Source organism: Trichoderma reesei, assembly GCF_000167675.1.
Source record: "Trichoderma reesei QM6a unplaced genomic scaffold TRIREscaffold_15, whole genome shotgun sequence".
Taxonomy (NCBI): domain Eukaryota; kingdom Fungi; phylum Ascomycota; class Sordariomycetes; order Hypocreales; family Hypocreaceae; genus Trichoderma; species Trichoderma reesei.
In genome coordinates, this window is record NW_006711162.1 from 60409 (window position 1) to 74953 (window position 14545).

At 50.5% G+C, this 14545-nt stretch overlaps 7 protein-coding genes across 7 annotated transcripts; 2 read left to right on the forward strand and 5 right to left on the reverse strand.

The window, feature by feature from the left end:
* Window positions 1-346: 346 nt before the first annotated feature.
* TRIREDRAFT_79725 (uncharacterized protein) lies at window positions 347-1586 on the reverse strand (the record flags this gene model as incomplete). The annotated part of the gene is made up of 2 exons (XM_006966994.1): window positions 347-634; window positions 690-1586. The coding sequence occupies 2 exons, from the start codon at window positions 1584-1586 to the stop codon at window positions 347-349; spliced, it is 1185 nt and encodes a 394-aa protein (XP_006967056.1).
* Window positions 1587-2002: 416 nt separating this feature from the next.
* Window positions 2003-3172, reverse strand: TRIREDRAFT_65041 (uncharacterized protein; the record flags this gene model as incomplete). The annotated part of the gene is made up of 1 exon (XM_006966995.1): window positions 2003-3172. The coding sequence occupies one exon, from the start codon at window positions 3170-3172 to the stop codon at window positions 2003-2005; it is 1170 nt and encodes a 389-aa protein (XP_006967057.1).
* A 905-nt stretch (window positions 3173-4077) lies between these two features.
* TRIREDRAFT_64956 (uncharacterized protein) lies at window positions 4078-5260 on the reverse strand (the record flags this gene model as incomplete). Its single annotated transcript, XM_006966996.1, has 4 exons — window positions 4078-4740; window positions 4814-4833; window positions 4909-5068; window positions 5132-5260. 4 exons carry the CDS (start codon window positions 5258-5260, stop codon window positions 4078-4080), a joined length of 972 nt encoding a protein of 323 aa, XP_006967058.1.
* Window positions 5261-5740: 480 nt separating this feature from the next.
* Window positions 5741-7781, forward strand: TRIREDRAFT_109219 (uncharacterized protein; the record flags this gene model as incomplete). Its single annotated transcript, XM_006966889.1, has 6 exons — window positions 5741-5851; window positions 5934-7289; window positions 7322-7368; window positions 7574-7601; window positions 7709-7723; window positions 7761-7781. 6 exons carry the CDS (start codon window positions 5741-5743, stop codon window positions 7779-7781), a joined length of 1578 nt encoding a protein of 525 aa, XP_006966951.1.
* Window positions 7782-8089: 308 nt separating this feature from the next.
* On the reverse strand, window positions 8090-9836 carry TRIREDRAFT_65036 (uncharacterized protein; the record flags this gene model as incomplete). Its single annotated transcript, XM_006966997.1, has 4 exons — window positions 8090-8247; window positions 8306-8569; window positions 8674-9477; window positions 9548-9836. The coding sequence occupies 4 exons, from the start codon at window positions 9834-9836 to the stop codon at window positions 8090-8092; spliced, it is 1515 nt and encodes a 504-aa protein (XP_006967059.1).
* A 564-nt stretch (window positions 9837-10400) lies between these two features.
* TRIREDRAFT_109221 (uncharacterized protein) lies at window positions 10401-11368 on the forward strand (the record flags this gene model as incomplete). The annotated part of the gene is made up of 3 exons (XM_006966890.1): window positions 10401-10405; window positions 10531-10586; window positions 10650-11368. The coding sequence occupies 3 exons, from the start codon at window positions 10401-10403 to the stop codon at window positions 11366-11368; spliced, it is 780 nt and encodes a 259-aa protein (XP_006966952.1).
* A 112-nt stretch (window positions 11369-11480) lies between these two features.
* On the reverse strand, window positions 11481-14497 carry TRIREDRAFT_25224 (glycoside hydrolase family 65; the record flags this gene model as incomplete). The annotated part of the gene is made up of 4 exons (XM_006966871.1): window positions 11481-12497; window positions 12565-12855; window positions 12918-14266; window positions 14344-14497. Coding segments are annotated over 4 exons (2811 nt in total), but the record flags the coding sequence as incomplete, so codon positions are not given.
* Window positions 14498-14545: the final 48 nt, after the last annotated feature.

Sequence of the window (14545 nt, forward strand, 5' to 3'; positions counted from 1 at the left end):
GTCAAGATGTGCACACAGCTTGAGAGACAAGTGGCTACAGCTAGTGAGCCCATGCACATCACAAAAGGGCTGTGTGTCAGCGGCGAGGAAGAAGCGGTAAGTAGATCAACAAAGTTCCTCGAAGCGTTGATGGCCTTGTGCGTGTGCTTCTCAAGATGCTGTTCTTCTTGACCTAGAACCTCTGCAGGGAGCGGTGGTGCGTACTTGGAGCATATTAGCTCCATCGTGGTGTAGTGAAGCATTGATCTCGGCCGATGAAGGTGAGTGGATGTGCTATATAATACTGTCGTTAGCGACTCGCGGCAAGGTAAAGGCTGATGAGGTGCCATTCCAGCAAGTGGTTTGCTCACGTATTGAATACCATGTGGGCTTTGAAGAGTATTTCATCAACAGTTCCATCGGATCGAACAGGGTCGCGTTTGGAGCGTGGTAAATGCAACTCCCAGCTCATGAGGTTTGCCTCGGCGCTCTTCACTAAAGAATAAGCGGATTTGTTGGCAATGTCACCTGCGGCCAAGGCTGTCCCAAGGATGCGAGCGGTGTCAATAAGATACGCGTAGGAAGAAAAGCCCACGTCGTCTTCGTCGAAGCCACGATCATCATATTCGGCCAGCGTTCGTGGCAGGGGAATCACCTAGCGCCCAGTTAGCAATGAAGAGATTCGAGTGTCGCTTCAGCTGACAACTTACTCCTTCAATGTATTGCTCTTCCTCACAAGGCATATCAACATCCGCGTCCACTTGCCAGAGTGTGAAGGTCGGCAAATGGCGGATGCCGGCGAAGAGTGCATCGGTAACATAGAGCTCCCACCAAGTTCTCCGCCAGCTTTCCTCCAGCACTTTGTCCCCGCAGCCGTGGTCAGCAGCGAAATTTCGATTCTGCATGCCGGCTTCTAGGCCCAAGGCCTTTGCTTGTTCCAGGATTGCCGCCGCTCTCTCATTCTCACCCGACCATTCCAAGGTAAGGGCAAGTAGCATTAGAGCTTGAACATTGAAGCCATTGGGCACCAGCTGCTCGCTCAACGCGCGCTCAGCGCCCTGCCTATACTCACTTGATAGTGAATCGTGCGTGTATTTCGAGCCAATGAAGGCAATGATCAGGGCGAGTCCGTAGCTTACATCCGTAGTCCTCTCTGACCGACTCATCAAATGCTCCCTCGGCAGAACAAAGGGATGGCCAGGAAAGAAGAACTTGTAGAAGGCGTCGACCGGTCTGCTTGTCAGTAGGTGGCTGTCCACCAACACAGCGGGAGGAAGAGCATGGGTGCACGCTACAAACGGCGTCACTGGTGAATGGGCCGCCTCAAAGGCCGGGCTCTGCAGAATAAGTGCCGGAGAGTCTCTGGCCGCATTGATTGCATCACGGCGATGCCCTGAAGGCGTCGGCTTCTCGACGCTGTTACGCCTCCGGCGACTACGCCGCAGATCCGTGTAGACGCACGTCTTTCGTAAGTTGCGGCATCTGGAGCACGTCGGCACGATGGCGTCGCATCGCAGATGCTGATTGCGACAATGGTTGCACGCGATGGCAACCCGCCCCTCGATCCTTCTGGCCCTCTTCTGCTGCGTGGGTGCCTTGGTTTCCATTGCCAGGTGTGCTGAAGCCTGAATACTTAGCTCGGGAGATTCGGTGCCTCGGATCTGGATTTAAGGTTGAGGCTGTACAGTGCGACTCCCGAATTACACATGCTCCATTTGATGTTCTGTCTGCCCAAGGGTTAGCTGGGAGAACTCAAGACGTATAGGATTTATCAAGCACATGCTATTCCAACGGATAGAAACATGCGCAAATGATGCAGCAGCAGTTACAAATCTATGGGTATGGGAATACCAGGGGTTCTATTTATAGCCGTCTATACCGCCGTATCCTTACTCTAGGTCTAATCTGTTGTCCATACGCTCTATCAATCCATACCTGAAGCCCATCATCAGTTTTCGCCAAATTAACGCCTGAGAAAATGCATAGCCATCCATCATCCTTGACAGTATTCGCAGGTATGAAATCAGGCCCATCCGATTCTGAAGAGCTTATACCCTATTTCGTCCGCTCGCCCAATATTATGCTTCTTGTCTATCCACTGGTGGTCCAGGATCTTCAAGTGGCCGTAGGCATTGGTGACAGCTGTGTCTTTCTCAGCGAAAATGGACTCTATGGAATCGCAGACGCCGGCGAATTTGCCATTGGGCCTGATGGAAACCATGAGCCAGAAGACGCCCTCAGGAGCGAGCAGATGCGCAGCGCAATGGCGGAGCCATCGAGCATGCTCTGCAGCGTAGACAACGTCTGCTGCGACAATCATGTCTGCCGGCACGTCCAGAGGAGGTTCCCGCGTCGGCGCACACCAATCAAGATGGGCCACTTGCACCAAAGCGGTAGATCCTGGTTTGTGGTGGAAGGTTGCATTCCTTTCCAGGTTCTTCAACACGGCGGGGTGGTAGTCTGTGGCGATTATCGACGCCGGTGAATCGGCCATCGATGGCAGCACGCTTGCGAGCACCAGGCTGACGAGTCCTGTGCCCGCGCCAAGCTCAATGACTCTCGTCGTGGAATCAAGAGCCTTCTTTGTGGTTGGTAAAAACTCCGCCGGCGCAGTGCAAAACATTTGCGAGAATGCGATGGATGCTCCCCACGTCTGCAGCCCGACATCCTCGTGGTCGTCGCCCAACTGCATGGGAGTATCGTTGAGATCGACCACGAAGCTCTTGGCGCCGTCACCGCTGGAGAATCTGAATCGTCGCGTCATGCCGGGGTCCTCATCTCGCTGCTTGCATTCATCCTCGGTGTTCGTCAAGTGGGAGAGCAGCGAGCATGCAGCATCCACAAATTCGTCGCGCGTGTCGTCGCTGAGTGGGAAATCCCAGGCTTGTCCAATAAAGCCAGTGAGCCAGCGCACGGCAAAGTCGCGTTCTATGGGATCCAGGTACAGGGGAACCGCCTTTTCGCCCTTGGATGCCTCGTCAGCGTCGGTTTCGGAGGCATAGCCAGAGTCTGGAGCGGATGCGTCCTGGGCATTGTGGGATGCATCCAACTCGAGCACTTCAGGGACGGGATAGTAAGAAAACTCGTGTAGCTGTCGGAGGGCTTGCCGTGTCTCAGCCTCGGTGAGAGTGGCCGATTTCTTAAGGGGCGGTAGAGATAGAGAGAGCGGACGCTCAACGTCAGGAGACCTCATTGTACGAATCATGAAAACCTGGGTTACGCCCCGACTCGTATCTAGATTGACGAGCAGATCGCAGTTGTAGCATGTATCTACAGAGGCAGTCTCCCTTTTTTCCCTTGCCCTTCCATAATGTCCTTTATAGCGGTGCAGAGGCCTCTGCCCCGTCCAGAATCAGTGAACAAGCCCACGTGGGGCGTGTGACTAGCTGGCGAAAATTTTTGATAATTCTCGTGAGATACGGAGTCAGTTGCTTGGGGTCTAAAATGGACAATGGAGCAAGGGCCCCCTTTTTTTGGTAAGCCTTGGTGGGGACGGAATCTCGGGAGGATCGAGATCAATACTAAGCTAATTTTTACATCGGAACAATTTCCTACACTGGGTTTGGGGGAAGATTGACTGAGGCCGCTCACGGTAGCCTACGAGTATTCTTTTCCCTCTGTTACAGTACATCTATACCAGTTTGCGATTGTCCTTATCCAGGCAATACCGTAAAGTACTTAGGTATTGAGCTTTGGAGATAAACTTCAAGGCTCACTCTTTCGTCTACTTTGGCAATGACACGCGAAGAGTCAAAGTACCTTAGGAATCTAGGTACCTTAACGATTGTTATGTGTGGCGCTTTTAGGTTATCAGTGACTGGGTGGGAATATCTCTGAGTACGGTAGGGACCTAGATATCGCAACAAACAATAGACGCACAGGGTAGGTAAGGTAGCTGCAAGTAAGTCATCTCGTAGTTGATACTTCGCACGTGTTATAAATTGTTCATTGCATGCACCCAATACTAGTGAGCCTTGATGTCACGTATTTTTTCGCAGACTTTTATGCTACTCTAATATGAGATGTATGAGGCAACGTTTGGAAATAGCCAGCGATGCCTCCCTCGCGATGGCATAGCTTAGGCATGTAGCCTAAATTTTATGCCGTTCCACGAACCACCTTACGAACAGAGATGAGGTTGTCGACCGGTGCATCGTCTTTGATCAGCTCCCAGAAGCTATTTAGCTTTTCGACGACCGCAGACTCAAGAGGGCCCTTGTCCAGCTCTGCTAAGGCTTCTTCCAGCTGCTGACCACTCACAGAGCCCAGGATCATTGAGTCGCCGTGCTCTGGCTTGAGAGCCGAGTGGTACCTCACCCAACGATAAGCCAACCCGGATCGACTCAAACCAGTTTCCTGGGAAAGCTTTGCGAATTCTTCCAGCATCTTCAAATACGACGGCTTGTAGTAAAGGTCGCGGAAGATCTTGCCAGTCAAGGTGTTGGGATCCCAATTACCCTGTCCTGACTCGATATATTCTCGCGTCTTTGACAAAAGGCCCCCTGCCATGGGTGAGTAAGCTTGGATGGAGATGCCTAATCTGCGCAAAGTTGGGAAGAGCCTCGTTTCATTCTGGCGTACCACCAGCGAGTAGCTGGACTGATATACTGTAGGAAGAACGTAGCCCTTGGACTTGGCGTAATCATAGAATTCGACGACTTGCTCCGGAGTAAAGTTCGAGACTCCAAATGCCTCAAAGGCGCCTTGCTTATACAGAGTCTGGATTGCTTCCATCTGCACATGTACTGGCGTTTCTTCGTCCTTTAAGTTTGAGTTTAGATGTTAGTGAAAATTTCCCACGGTAGGCCTTGGCTGGTGAAGCTTGGGTACTCACAGGTGCGTGTATGAAGAAGACTCGGACCTAGGCAGTGTACATCGTCAGAAGTCGAATAAACGCATCAGCTGCAATCGTAATGTAGCAATGGAAACTATTCACTTTGTTCGTTCGAAGTGCCTCCAAACTCTCTTTGGCAAATTGGAGAATCTTCTGTCCAGCACCAGGTATGACTCCGGTGGCAGCTTTTGTATCGATGGCGAACTCGCGACTCAGGTTCTTCAGCCCGATAACAGTCTCAGATGCGCCAAGGCCCTTAATTTCACGTTAGGTCACCTATTCTATATGAAGAAAGACAGATGACCATGATGAACATACGTAACTCCTGGCAGTGTCGATAACTCTGATGTTGTGGTTTCGCATGACATGTAAGAGACCATCAATCTCTTTGTTCTCGGGCGTCCACGTATGCGAACCAATCGCAAGTGAAACAGATTCGGAAGGCATGATGATAGACTGGAGTTGTTTCGTCTAGAATTAGTGAAAAGTAAAGCATTGGATCTCTGGCTCTGAGAATTTGACTTCACCTTATGTTCAATGATCGTCAATCCACGATTGTTGCTTCAGGATCTATGCAATACAGTAGCGGAAGAGGCCCTTTCTTATATAAAGAGCCATTTATATGTATAACTAGTACAAATATGTATAATAACTGATTGTTGTCCATTTCCATCTCCAGCCCCATGGTAGTAGCCTTGTCCTCCTTAAAACGGCTGTCGGTGTTAAGCAAAAAACGATTTGTCTGACTTGCGAACGCCTCCGACTCTTCCTCCCATAATCAGGGCCGGAACAATTTGTCAGCCCACAACGCCCCACTAGAGCCCAACTTGAAGGCCGCCTCTTATTACAAACACCGAGAGCTTCGACCTATATAGACAATTGTGATTCTCTTGGACCGATATGTAATTCGGAGACTTCGACAAAATAATGGACGAAAGAAAAGACGCTGCCGAGTCAAAGGACAGGCCCGCATCACGGCGCCGGCCCGGTCGTCCACGGATGAGCGAGACTGCTCAAGAAACGCCAGGTGAAGAAGCTGTAAGCCAATCACGTCGTCGTCTCCTTTGTTTCGGAGAGTGCCCCTCGACGCTTCGACCTAACCTTTTCTTTCTAAATCAAGAGGAGGACCCGAATGAGACTTGCACAGCGATCGTACCGTAGCCGAAAACAGGGCGCGTTGACGTTAGCGAAAGCGCGAGCTGACGTACTCGAGGCGGCTTTGGATGGCTCGATTGAAGAGTTTATCAAGTTTTATGAACATGTCTCACAAAGCGGCAATGAGCTGCCAGCGGGGCTTCTGACACAGCTCAACCAGACAGCAATGAATATCGTGTTTATAGCAAGAAAGGCTCGCCTGGAGAAGTCCATGCTGGTTGGTGAACAGGATCGGACTCCCCACGATGGCGCGACAGACGCGGCTGAAGAGTCTGGCGCAGGTCACCAGCCCGCGGACCGGCCGATATGCAGTCCTGCTGCCGAGACTCGATTTACTGAGGTTCGACCGCTCAAGAAACCGCACAAGCTATGCACCAGCGACAAACCAGCGCCCGTATCGCAGCGGTTGATGTTGGCCTGCCTAAGGAGAGCCATTTCACTTCTGCAGCAGGGACACTTTCCTGTTGTCGCGGTCAATCCGGCGATGCTCCTACCACTGCAGTTGGAACGCGCAGAACGGCTTCTCGAGAGGGTTGCTCACCGTCTTTCCGGGAGCCCGAGCTTATTTTCCGCTGATTGTCAATACAGCGATGGTCGAAACTTGTATTTGCCCAAGTTGATGAGACTGGTCGAGGGCAACCTGAACACATTAACGCCGCGATTTTCACCGCCGAACCTGCAGACCTTACAATTTGGGAGGACAAGAACGATGCTTCACACGGCTATTTCCGACTTTCAAGGCGAATGGCTTGAGGCACCAGACGTTGAAGAATATCTTGAGCAGCGAGGAATTTTCGTGCGCATGGGCAACCCCAGTGATGTTATCAGCCTATCAGCGCCTGCGCTTGACGACGAGCCGCCACGGGGGCCTTCGGTATCGAGCATGCATAGTCTCCATTACGTGAACGAGCCTTCATTGCAGACACTAGGCGAAAGAACAAACACTCGGAGTGCGGTACATGGCAATCAAGGGTTGACTATGCCGGAAAGCCGCCCTTATACTCTGGGGGACCATGGCGCGCATGGTGGCATATCAAGGAGGCGTGCTCCTCACCCAGAACACGACTTTACCATATTCGGCAAATCGCTTTTGGAAGAACAAGCTATACCGACGGGATACAACAACATTTCCCTGTCGGACTATTATGGGGAAATGCGCAACCTAACGGAGAATGCAGGCTCAGGCCAGGAAGCACAGGAGAGGCTCAAAATAACAATCGACATAGATAAACTTATTCAAGGGCTTGCGGATAAGGCAGTATGCCTTGGGCCGTGCCCTGGAATTAGGAGGATACACGTTGACGAGGCAATAAGGGAGTCGGTGAGTAACTGTTAGAAATGACCTACGTCTAGTGCTCTAAACGGTTCATCAAGGGGATAAATGGAAGGGGCTCAACATTGTGAGGCTGAAGCAGAATGCAATCTGCAAAATATGGGTGTTGTTTGTCCCTGAAATCTGTAGCTTTGTTGAGAGACAGGTTATAGAAACAGATGTCTTCACGAGAACCGTGGCCGTTGTATGGAGGATTTCGATTCCAAGGTTACCGGTTGCTTATTTGTTCAGGAACGACCCTGATAGTATACCACATCTACTTTAACTTCCAGTTGCACCGGCACATATAATTGTCAAGTTGTAGGTGCACAGCATCTAAATGGAATATCTGACAAGCCATTTGACGCACATGGACTCGACGCTTTCTATTTTCGCGTTCAAGTACTTCTACCTTGACATGTATTCAGATACGAATAGGTAATGTAGGTAGGAGCATGAGTAGAGGCTTGTACCTTGTAGCTTGAACCAGTATACATCTAGGTATGGACCATCTGTTCCCCAGGAACAGGGGTCTCCAGAAGCTCGGTTGTGTGAGGATTCATCTAGATTGGCTAATATAATGCGAGGTACAGATAATAGGCGAATAATAGGCTGCTCATAAGCACGATTTAGCGTGGTCCACATAGCAACTACCTTACCATAAGATTGAAGGGATGATTCTATGAGTTGAGAGCATGGTATTAATAGTTTGTGAAGAACTCCCGCTCGTTCATTATGCGGGAGACAAAGTAGGTACTATACAAATAGAAAGAATGACACGAGAAAGCTTGCCCATACCGGCTTTGAGGCTATTCTGAGCGTTTGAACGAGACATGTACTCCATTACGATTAGAAACGGTTAATGCAATCTTCTCTTGCCACGGTCTCTCGTCTTTTGACTCAATGGTCTCAAACTTTTGAAGAAATCGAATCAGTACGTAGCTAGCTTCTATTAGAGCGAATTGCTCTACCCGTACATCTGCGTCAGTAAAGGCATCTCATGGATCAAGAAAAGAGCAACTCACGGCCAATGCAGATCCTTGGGCCCCCATTGAACGGAAGAAACTCCCAGGACAGTCGCAGGGATTCCCACCGTGATGGCTTGAACTCTTCGACATCAGGACCGTATACATCTTGTCTACGATGCAGGCCAAACACGTTGTATATGACAGGGGTTCCCTTTGGGACAAAGAGGGGAGATTTGCCCTCCACGCCGCCTCCTCTTGGGAGGATTGTATCACAATTTGCGACTCGTGAATTAACGGGAACGGGTGGAAACAGCCTCAGTGCTGCCAAGAGTAGACAGAATCATGTTAGCCTTGGGAATATGTTCCACCGTGTCGCTTGCGCTAGAGACAAGGGCATCAGTCAAGGGGTTTGGGTGACAACCCACATTCATTGATAGTATAACGGACGTATTTGCATTGTGGTATGTCTTCGAATGCTGGCGGCTGGTGCTTAAACTGCGTCAACACTTCGTTTCGCAACTTGGACCAAAGTTCTGGCCTTTTTGAGAGGAGGAAAAAGACGTTGCTAATCAGACTGGCAGTGGTATCCCGTCCGGCGATGAGAATATTGATTACCTCGTCCCGGATTCGGATTGGGTCCTGTGTATCCTCAACTAGAGCTCTCAGCAGGATATACGGTTGTGTTTTGGGGCTTGAGTTGTTCCCATGCAGAGCCTTGTGGACGAGCCCATCGACAAATTTGTGTACCACACGGACGTGATGCTTGAACTTCAGATCCGGCTTTAGCAAGGCCAATCTACCTAACGCCATGCGTATTGCTATCCGGTCTTGCGCATACTGAACGGACTCTGCAAAGCCCTCTAATTTGCTGTGGTAGCCATCCTGGTCCGCGAGCAAGCTATTGGTAGACTCTCCAAAGAGGAAGTCGGTGGCCATGTCCATAGTGAAGCGTAAGAGGAGCTCTTGCAGCTCTACTTCTTTTCCATCAGGGATAAGGCTCATGAGGCAGCTGACATGGCTCTCCAACATCGACAAGTCCATGAGTTGTGAGCGAGCAAACTGAGGTCGCAGAAGAGAGCGCGAATGAGCCCAAGAGAGGCCGTCAGAACTGAAGATGCCATGCCCCAACAGTGGGTTCAACGCCTTCTTTCGCTCCTCGTGGAGACTGTAGTCTTTGAACCGTGTGGAGAGAATAGTTTTAATAATTTCCTCGTCTCGAGTCATGATGCCTATGCGAAAGGGAAGCTTAGGATCAGTAGGCATGGGCAGATGTCGCGACCACATTTGCATCTTACGTACCAACTGTGCCCATCATATTCAGCTGATAAGTCTCACCAACTTCTTCATGTCTTCTGGTCACGGTTTGGAGGAACTTATGCTCGGAGACCGCCTTGACGTTACGTATGAAAAGATCGATTCCCAGAATTGGATCCTTGTGGGGATACTTGACACGCATAGGTTGACAGCCATGTTCGCGTGATAGCTGCTTCTGTTCGGCTGCTCTGTTGATCTTGTGGGAGACGAACTTGAAAAGACAAAACAGAACTGCTCCAATGTACAGAGTGAACGCAACATGCCCGGAATCCATTGTTGCAAACAAACAACAGGCACACGCCTCGTGAGAAGCGACGAGATGTCACTAGCGCTCAGCTACGACCATCAGAATGTAGGTACTCATCTACAGGGGCGCATCCTTTATTTGAAGGATCTGTAGTACTTACACCCGACAATGAATTCCTACCTACCTAGGTACCTACTTTCCGTCGGGAAAATGCTCGGTCTATTCCTTATCGCTAGCGCTGGAGGGGGCAAAGGACCTTTGCAGCATCAGCCGAATATACACATACACATGCGGTAATCCCCACAGTCACGCAAACGGCAGGTTGTGAATACGGCAAAAGAAGCGCCATAATACCTCGTTCAGTAAGATGGAGCATACATATATGCTACACACAAGGTCGGGAATCATGCGGCGCACGACATAACTGTTCGCAGGATATCACCCATCCGCCTGCCACCAAGCGCCTCTCGTGTTACTCCACGTGGAAGTAAACTGGATATCAGGCTTCCGTTGACACCATCTACTGCTGAGGTCAACACCTCTATACTAGCAAGATGAAAATTCTATGCTTACATGGACGAGGGTCCAACAATGAGGTACTTCTCTCACTCTTTCCTAGCAACCATCCTCAATATAAGATATTACTACGAATGGATTGGGCTAAACTCTTGCATGCGAGCATCGCTTAGATCTTCCAAGCTCAAACTGCCGCACTCCGCAGCCTTTTAGATGATTATACATTCGACTTTGTGCAAGGAACCGAGCTCCATACCGAAGGTGAGCCACCAAGCCCATCCAGTATCGACACTTATATTGTGCTTTAATGTTCACAGCGCATAGGTAATTGGTCGGTATATACTACACAATTTTCCAAATTGCCTCAGTATGCTTATTATAACCCTTTGGTTCCATCCTCAGTTGTAGAGGCTGAAGAGCATCTGCTGGATCTCATCGAGGAAGAAGGGGGGTTTGATGGAGTATTGGGCTATTCGGGAGGAGCAGCGTTTGCAGCTCAGGCGATTATTCGACACAGTCAGCGAGAATCAAGCCAGCCGTTATTTCGATTTGCAGTCTTCATCAATGGAGGAACACCCATCAAGGCCTTTTCCTTGAGTAAAGAAAAGATCATGGAGGACGGCCCAGAGACTACGGCCCTAAACAGAGAACTGCAGGCAACCTACTTGCGACCCTCCAACATGCGAGTGCGCAAGGGAGATAGCAGGGAAGCAGCTGAGAGAGCCATCGAATCTCGGAAGAAGGAAATCAAGGCAGTGCGGACGGGTATGCTGGCTGATGGAAGACATTTTCTGACAGAAGACGGAGAGCTTGCCTTGACGAGATATGATGGCGCAAAGGATGGTGCGCTTATTGACATTCCAACGTTGCACGTTCGCTGTTTGGGAGAGACTGACGCCGACTTGGGACTCAATCTGCTCAGCCTCTGCAATCCGGACTTGATTCAAGAGCACCATCATCCATTTGGACACGACTTCCCAAGAGGACAAGCCGAGATGCGAAAAATTGCAGAGAAGATTATCGAGTTGGCAGAATCGGCGTAGATAAGCCACTACCTTAGTTAGACCGCGATGCACCACCAGAAGAGAATAACCTCCATAGACTTCCGATAAAAGAGGAAATTTCATATCCCGCCTTCATCGCATAGGCATTCCTCCCTCGACCTTCGTTTATCACTTGGATTTCGGCCACAGTTGCTCCTAACCCGTCCGTGGCATAGGATCCAGCAATTGTGAGTCGCAAGAAGCGAAGCTGCACAGAATTGCGGAACTCAACGGCCGTTACGTTTCCCTCTTTAACTTGTACAATTCGGGCATTGTGAGCATCGTAAGGTGCTGATATCCCCACCAATTTTACCGGAGTCAGCTTCTCAAAGTCGCTATTCGCTTCTCTGCGTCCAGACAGGCGAAATTCTGAAGGCGGAACACCGCCCCAAAATAGCAACACCTTCGAGACTTCTTGCAACTCCCCAATGTCGACGATGACGGAAGCCTCATGGGGGGTGGCAGGTTGCCACGCTGTCGATTTAGACCCATCAACAACGGCGAAGGGATACTTGCCTGCTACCCACTCAGAGTCGGACACAACTGACCGGCATAGAGCCAAGTCTTGCGAACTGAAACTAATATCTGGTCGCCTTGTGGGAACCACAATAGACTCGCCTTCGCCGAGCCGATATTCCTTTGTTCCTGCATTTCCACCCAGTATCTCCAGGGTCACATGTTTCTTCTCTCTTGAACACGTTCGTCGTCGGGTGATTGTAGTGTTGCCCATTCCAATGAGCACATCGAAACTCGCTTTTTGCCATTTCATCCCTTTGACTTCGATTCCGCCAGACAGCTGCGGCGGCAACATTGGATCGAGATAAAACGCCTCTGAATTCGGGCGCATTCCAGTAAGTCCGTGAGTCAAAACTTGCAAGAACCCCCCCGCGCCCGTGAGAAACGGAAATGCTGGATTGAGTCCAAAGATGAATGCCGGGTTTTCAACTCCTGGTGGCTGACTGTCCAGCTGCGCCTCGCTAAATTGATAAAATGGTTTGCGTATGTACGGCTCTGAGGAACGTTGAAGATAAGTATAAGCCGCACAGCCCTTTTGTTGTAACTGGGCTTCGGAGATTGCGTATATCGACCAGGTCATCGCAGGGCCATCTGCTGTGTTGACGGAAGAATACTGGGCTCGTGACTTTTGATCAGCGGCGATCCAACAATTCGAGGGACTGACTGGGAAAAAAACATACATATTCGACGTCTTTGCGCGCCTGTTCCTCACTAAAATGAAACTGCAGCGGGTATTGAATCAAGCCGGTGCTCGCCTGCTTGGTCATCCACGTTCCATCCATGCCGTCAAATTCGAGGATGACCTTTTCTTTCTCGTTATAGGGGATGTACATGTTCTGTGCGATATGAGACCAGTTCTTCGGGACTTCGATATGCAATCGCTCGGCGGCTGAAGGGGCCCAATTGCCAAGCAGCTGCTTGATCCCGGCGTTGGTGAAGGCGCCGTTGTTGATATTGTAGGCAAATTCGTCCTGAACGATTCCTTTCATCAGCAAGATCAATCAATGAGGGACTCACTGTGAGTTTTGCTTACCGGTTCCCCCAGCTGGATAGTCTCGTACTTCCCAGTTGAAGCATTGCGGATCACATACGCGGCAAACATATCGGCTGCCCTCTTGATTACGGGCCATCCTTTCTCCGCAAGCCATCCCAAGTCGTTTGTTTGTTGGTAGTACTGCCAATGGGCCAGAGCAATATCGCTGTTGATGTGGTACTGATAGCCTTTGCACACCCCAGTTCCCGTACAGTTGCCAAATCGGCCGCTTGTCCATGGGTAAAGAGCCCCAGAGAAGTTGTAGTACTGCGCATTCTTGACGGCCTGGTCTGAAAGTCGTTGTCGGTAATTGTTGATACCCGCGGCAAACTGCGGGTACAAAGCCAGAATAGAAGGATATATCCACAGGTCCGCGTCCCAGAATATCAATCCTGCGTAGGAATCGCTCGACAAGCCACTGACTGATATCGAGTTATTAAGTCCTGCGTCCTCTGGAAGTAGATTGGTGAGAATGTGGAACAGCGAGGCGCGTGCGCGTCGTTGCAGGTCTTGGTCCCCTGGAATCACAATCTCGGCTTCATCCCAAATGGCATCCCATTTCTGTCTATGCTCGGATATGAGGTCGTCCCATGCCGTCGATCCTGCTAGGATCGACGCATCTCTCGCAGCCTCCAGTGAGCTATTGGATGCAATGCCCACAAACTTGTAAATGGTGAGGGCGTCTCCCCGCCTCAGGCCCCAATCCCAGACTTGCGAGATGGTGCTACTGTTGGTGGAGACCCAGGGATGACCCCTGCCATTCCTCCTAGTCTCGCAAGCCCGCCTCAAGTCATCCGGACCAGTCTTGCTGGTAGTCTCAAACTTGACCGTGGAGACCACATATGCAGTGAGATAGTCGATCCCAGACGGCTTGACGCTCGTGCAGATTGTCGATTCTGGCTCCAGCCACTTTTCGTGGAAATCGGCCCGTACGGCTCCTGCTCCATCCAAGATGTCGGTGATTTTGAGCCTCGTATCCTGGTCGGCGGAGAGATCTAGACGAACGATGCCCAAGTTGAGCCTGGCACGGTGGGCAAGGACCGTGTAGTTGAGTTGATATGTGATGTTTTCGCTGGGGGGCCTCCATGTTACATTGGTTTGGACGATTCCATCTCGTACTGACAACGACTGGTGGAAATTCGTAACAGTCGAAGCGTCGACGCCGGCCTTGTATGTGTCGCCACTTTCCGTGGTGACTGTAAGCCCTGTCCATTCCGGAATCCCACTGATCACAGATTCACCTCCACGTTTCAAGTTATCCGGCACAATGGCGTGCGTGATATTCTGCTGAACGTCCCAAAATCCAGAAATAGTTCCAAATGTGGCCCTTGGCTGATCCAGAGGCCACGCTGCATTGTCACGAGGCTATCAGCACGGTTGCACAGAGAAATGAGGGGAAAGATAAGACGAAATAGAGGTTACTCACAGTTGAGAAGATAATCGCCCGTAGACTCATTTCGATATATCCAGTAGCCGACCCCTTCGGCTGGCAACCGCTGACCAAAGTATCCGTTCGCCACATAGGGGGAGTTCTGATAATGATTACCCTGGAACTGATTTGTAGACAGAAGCCAAGGATCGGAAGTGGCAGAGCCTTCATAGGTCAAGAGAGCTATGGCCACTGCTAC